The following is a 6,000-nucleotide window of genomic DNA, read 5'->3' as shown; positions in this document are numbered from 1 at the left end:
ATCCTATTTTCTTGACTTTCATTCCCTGATACAGCCATGCTGTATCATGCTGATCAAGCTTTTATAAGACATAAAATACTCAAACTAAAATGTGTCCTCTTACATGCAACATAGAAATTACATGAGCTTGGGTACATTTGAGCATGGCTGTAATTCAGTGTATTCACCTCAGAAGTGAGGGTTACTTTATGTCTGCCCTTTTATTTACATAATCATTTCTACACAAGCATTTTTCCTCCTTCATAACAGAAATATAGTATTTTAAAACAGGCAGGTCAAATTAATAATATAAGATCAATATATTATAAATACCACTACTGTTAGAACATACAATGTACTAAATTGCAGGAGGTAGAGTTAGATCCCCATTAACAGTTACTTCAGAAAAAGACTACTTCTAAAAATTAGTAGAACATGTAGTTCATGAAAGTTTACTTTTCAGACTATCTCAGTCTCAGCTGCTTTAATGGATGCTTATCTTTTTAAGCATGATAAAGAATTAATGACGGAAGCATGTTCTCTTTCCATTTTCATCATCATTTAGAAATAAGTAAAAAGAAAACTCCCAAGTGCAAGAATATATGACAAATTCCCATAAAGCAGCATTTTAAGTTAATCGTATTTCCCAAGATATCATGAGTATGATCATGTCTTTTACCTTATGATTACACTTGAAAGTTCATTTGACAAACTACAGTTAAAATGCATCTACACCAATTAAATTAAATAGAAGCATTTCTACATAGTTAATAATTGGCATTTTTGAATGGCATTTAAATGAATATGCATTTAATCTTTTTGCAACAATTTACTGCAAAATACAGGCACCTTAAGAACTGATACATAATGCAAACAGGACATGTGAGATATTAAAAGTGTTCATCATTATCTAGTTGTGCTATGTATTTTCCTTCTTCTAAAGAAACACTCAAAAATTTTAAGCTGTGTCTGAAATCTATGCAAATAATTTTTTTCCAAATTTAACTCATTATTCACATTAGATTTCTTTTATGCTTTAAAAAAAAAAGAACCCAAATTCTGCCAATATTTTTCAACAGTTAGAACTGTAAAAATCTTAAGCAAACATCATGCCTTTGATAACATTTCCTTGCTATTGCACATACATTCATACGACAGTGAAACCTTCATCCATATTCATCTAGTCACACACACAATCTAGAATTGCTTGGGTTGGACCGTAAGGACAATCCAACACACTGCCCAGGCACAGCTGCAACTCACTTGCCCAGGGCCCCATCCAGCCTGGCCTTGAACATTGGAAAAGAAAATATTACCTTTCTTGACAAATACATATTCTAAATTTCATTAGTTCCAAAACTAATGCCAGCAAGATTTGCGAAAACAGACTGCCATTCAGTCCTTCTGCTTATTTAGGGTCTGATCTAAAGACTACTGAAGACAAAAGAAGACTAATTTAAATATGTAAATTTTGGACTAGTCATAAATGTTTAGACAGAAAATTTAGTAAGTGTCCACTATTGTAATCAATATAACTGCACTTTGGATGCATCAAGATTTTCTCAGAGCATCTTTTTCTATACAAAAAAAAAACCTTCCAGAAAATGTTCATTCTGAAGCTTAATATTGTAATTCAAGTTGAGCCTTTTTTATGAAATTAATCTCTAGTAATTTAATTACTAGTTCTCTCCTTTTGGTCATTATAAAAACTCATATGGATGCACAATAACATCTAAAATAGAAGAAGAATATTCTTGTTGTAACTGGTACAGTTACCATACAGATACATTTCTAAAATATAGCTGTTTCTTCATTTTTTTAATAAAACAAAAATGATTTTTTCCGGTTCAGCAATAACCATAAATACAATGTTTTCCAAGCAGCGAATAGGAAATAGATTGCCAATGATTTTTCTTTAGATTTAGATTAGACATCCTCAAATATTCTGCTTCGAGACATTGACAGATATCTTCCACCAGGCTGGTACCTGCAGAATCAATTTTAAATATGAAAAGATATCACAGCAAAAAGAAGAAAGACCTATGAATGAAGACTTCAGATACCACATCTGCTCCAGAACAATTATATATGCCTACTTCCATTTTTGTAGACTGTTACTTATTTCAAACACTGTATAGAAGTAGAAAACAGAATTACACTAGGCTGCTTCCTATTTAAACTTTGTGCTAAAAAGAAACCCAAAAGAACTCCAGAAGCCAAAACTTTTCCAAATGTGGTGACATCAGATTAGACAATTTAGTTGTCAGTATTAACAAGTATTGCTGAATTAACCTGTCGAACCTGCCATCATCATTTAAGAACATTCTTTATATGTTTATGAACTGGCATTTATTTGCTGAAGTTACAGACAGAAGTCAACACAAACAATTTCAGATGGATTTGATATGCTAATTTAAACTGAAAAACATACAAATTGTAACTTTTTGTAGAAAAATTTTAAACAATTTGTCATAGCAAGGTTCTAATACATAGCTGTCTAGATTAAAAAAGCACAATTAAACATTTTACTTCTTTCCTGAATGCAAGCAGAACTTAGCAGCTAATAATATATCCTATTTCATGATGGATATTGGAAACACACACAATTCCCCATTATTCACATAGCTACACTGCTCAGCCTAAGACTTTGCCCAATAGGTTCAGATTTGAATTTACTTTACTAGTCTCAAGATCTGATGCACAGGTGCACTCCTGCAACTACTGATCCTATAATACTCAGTTTCATTTCCTTCAATCCTTACAGATTTTCTTTTATACAAGGAATAATAAGCTCTCTGAAGTCTTTTAGGAAATTGAGAAAAATAAAATACCTATACTGAGCATATGTAAGTCATTATTTTGTACTTTCACTACTGTGTTTATATGCATAGTGTCCAGATTATGCTAACACATAAGTTTATGGTCATCTCAAACCTTACTCAGACATTTCTATAAAAACTGATAAAACCCAGTGGTTTCAATTGGGTTGAAAACACTTTTGATATCATCAGAGAGAAGGAAGAAAAAAAAAATAGTGATGTGAGAAGCAAATACTGTTTATAAAGGTATTATACAAAATCATGTGACGTAGCTGTTACAGGACAGGAGATAAAAGCTATAAAAATTTTTAAATTGTAAGTAAAACAGAGGATTCCTCACCTTCCAGAGTCCGATTCAAGAGGGTCATCATTAATTGAGTCTGCATTAAAATCCAAAGGTTCTGCATCCTGAAGAAGTTCTATTCTATCTCTTTCAGTCCTACCATTTGTTCGAGTGAACTTTGACAGTGCTGAATAGGTAAAAAGCAGGAAAAAGATCCATTTAATTCTATAAATACATCCCACTGTGTGAAAATATCAAACTTAAAAGACCAGTATAATAATTTGCTAGTAACTCATCTAAAGCATAATCATGAATATTTAGAGCAAATTCAGTATTAAATAAAATCTGACTGTATGCTCAAAGTTTGTGTCTTCTTAGATTTTTTGTTCTTATTTATCACTTCATTCAACCTGTCACATTTAGCTGTTTAGTTTCATTTCTCACCTGTTGTTAGCTTACAAGAGTACATGAAATACACACTGAAAGTTAGCAAAAGGACAAAAAAAATCAGTGGACAATAAGAGGTTTGTTTACTTTTAAACATTTTCAACTCAACATTATTCTTCTTCTACAAGCAAATACTGCTGTACATGTAACAATCTAAATTGGCTAGTTTAATGTGCTATTAAATGACATGCATGCACTCATGTATATCCTGGCTTTATATTTGTAAGTCATTACTCCAACCCAAATCAGTTCATTTGCATGTAGAAGAGGTACATTCCAATATTTAAAATTTTCAACTGCAAGGCATACCTCAAACATAGTTTTGTGGGTTTTTTTATTAACAACTGCTACTCTAGTTGTATGTCCCACGAGAAAATCAAATAATTTAGACCAGCCAGAATCTCCAGCCTCAACAAGTCACAGAATGACAGAATTGTAGGGGTTGGAAGGGACCTCCAGAGATCATCGAGTCCAACCCCCCTGCCAAAGCAGGTTCCCTACAGCAGGTTGCACTGGTAGGCATCCAGGCAGGTCTGGAACATCTCCAGAGAAGGAGACTCCACCACCTCCCTGGGCAGCCTGTTCCAGTGCTCCGTCACCTCACTGTAAAGAAGTTCTTGCGCACATTTGTGCAGAACTTCCTATGCTGCAGTTTCCGGCCGTTTCCCCTTGTCCTGTCTCCACTCACCACTGAAAAGAGTCCGGCCTCGCCATTCTGCCCCCCACACCTCAGATATTTATAGACCTGGATCAGGTCCCCTCTCAGTCTTCTTTTCTCAAGGCTGAAGAGACCCAGCTCACTCAGCCTTTCTTCATAGCAGAGATGCTCCAGGCCCTTCACCATCTTTGTGGCCCTCCGCTGGACTCTTTCCAAGAGATCCTTGTCTTTTTTGTACTGGGGAGCCCAGCACTGGACGCAGTGCTCCAGATGAGGCCTTACCAGGGCAGAGTAGAGGGGGAGGATCACCTCCCTCGACCTGCTGGCCATGCTCTTTTTAATGCATCCCAGGATGCCATTGGCCCTCTTGGCCACAAGGGCACACTGCTGGCTCATGGCCAACCTGTCATCCACCAGGACATCCAGGTTCCTCTCCGCAGAGCTCCCCTCCAGCAGCTCATCCCCCAACCTGTACTGGTGCATGCAATTATTCCTCCCCAGATGCAAGACTCTACACTTGCTTTTGTTAAACCTCATCTGGTTTCTTATTTATTTATTTATTTATTTATTTATTTATTTTTACATTTTACATTTTTAAGTCAAAATGTAAAAGATGAGAAGAAACACGGCACTTGTCTTGAATGGTCAAGATAGCACTATTTCCTTCCTAAAGAAGGAAATGTATCAATATATGATCTGAGACAAAAAGGAAACTATTTACTTTTACTTACAGTCAGTATTGCACAGACAGGATATTAAAAACCTAAAAGCAAGCAAACAAAAAATTTCCACACAGCACAAAAAAGCCCCACACAACTTACGTCTATTAGTACTGGCCTCTGAGAAGCTGGATTCTTTTTGCTCTGTGTGGACAACCCTATTTCTAGTGGAATCCTCTCTATTTCCATACCGTTCTTTCCATTCCTGGAAAAAGACAAAAAAAGAAAAACAAGAACTGTCAGAAAAGTAACACAACTAAAGCACACACAGGATCAACAGATACTGCAGTCTAGAGCTAACTGATCAACCTTGCCACACAGTGAAAGAAAATACTTTGAAAATGTTACTGCTTGATATCTTGATACAAGAAGAGTTCTTGTTTTGTTTTTAGCTCAGTGTTTATGTATCTTCACAAAACCAATTTCAGTAACTGCTCTTTAGAAGAAAAATATTCAGAGGAAACAAACTACATATTAAATCTACAAAGTTCTTCAACTGTTACAGTGCAAAGGCAGATGCTGGTTGTTTGGTTTATATTTCCATCTAGTGGCAGAATGGTAGAATACCCAGACACAAAAAGAAGAACAGCTATTGCTATACTTCTATCACATAATCTTTTAGCATTTAATAATTTTAATATGAAGAATTATGAAGTATTAAAGAAGAAAACCTGCTCTTCTTAGGAGACAAGTTCATGACACAGTAGAAACCTTTCCTATTGCATCTGTAACTTCCATATTGATCAGATTCTTATATGGACCCTTGATAAACTCGAAAGTTACTATGCTAATTTATGCCAACAGATCTTACAGTTCAAGCTGTAGAGAAAGTATTTATCATGATGTAACAAAAGAATACTCTTATATCCTCTAGAAGTTTCAAGAATATATGTGCTACAGTGTAAAATGCAAACTCAAAAACCAGTTTTTTTCATATTCATATTTTTTTCTATTTCAAAAATAGAAAATGAGTTTTCTGTTGAAAATAAAATTGCTGATTTATGTCAGTTCATTTCAGTGTGTAACAAAGGTATAATGCACTGACTGGTACTTGGTTTTGTATTAAGGGAAAGCCTTAAAACTATGGGATGGAAG

General features: G+C 34.9%; 1 protein-coding gene across 3 annotated transcripts in view; it reads right to left on the bottom strand.

Moving 5' to 3' along the window:
- Window positions 1-759: 759 nt before the first annotated feature.
- The window catches only part of LMBRD2 (LMBR1 domain containing 2), a 29,316-nt gene continuing 24,075 nt past the window's right edge, over window positions 760-6,000 (bottom strand). For all 3 annotated transcript variants that reach the window (XM_042825913.1, XM_042825915.1, XM_042825914.1), the window contains exons 16-18: window positions 5,008-5,110; window positions 3,139-3,268; window positions 760-1,966 (exon numbers count right to left, since the gene is read on the bottom strand). In XM_042825913.1, coding sequence (XP_042681847.1) covers window positions 1,906-1,966; window positions 3,139-3,268; window positions 5,008-5,110 — 294 coding nt within the window. In that variant the 3' untranslated portion in view covers window positions 760-1,905. The remainder of the gene's footprint in view (window positions 1,967-3,138; window positions 3,269-5,007; window positions 5,111-6,000) is intronic.

This window comes from Centrocercus urophasianus, unplaced genomic scaffold (assembly GCF_019232065.1).
Source record: "Centrocercus urophasianus isolate 14NV4802_14NV808 unplaced genomic scaffold, USGS_Curo_1.0 seq_25, whole genome shotgun sequence".
Lineage (NCBI taxonomy): Eukaryota > Metazoa > Chordata > Aves > Galliformes > Phasianidae > Centrocercus > Centrocercus urophasianus.
This window is presented reverse-complemented; position numbering and strand designations above follow the sequence as displayed.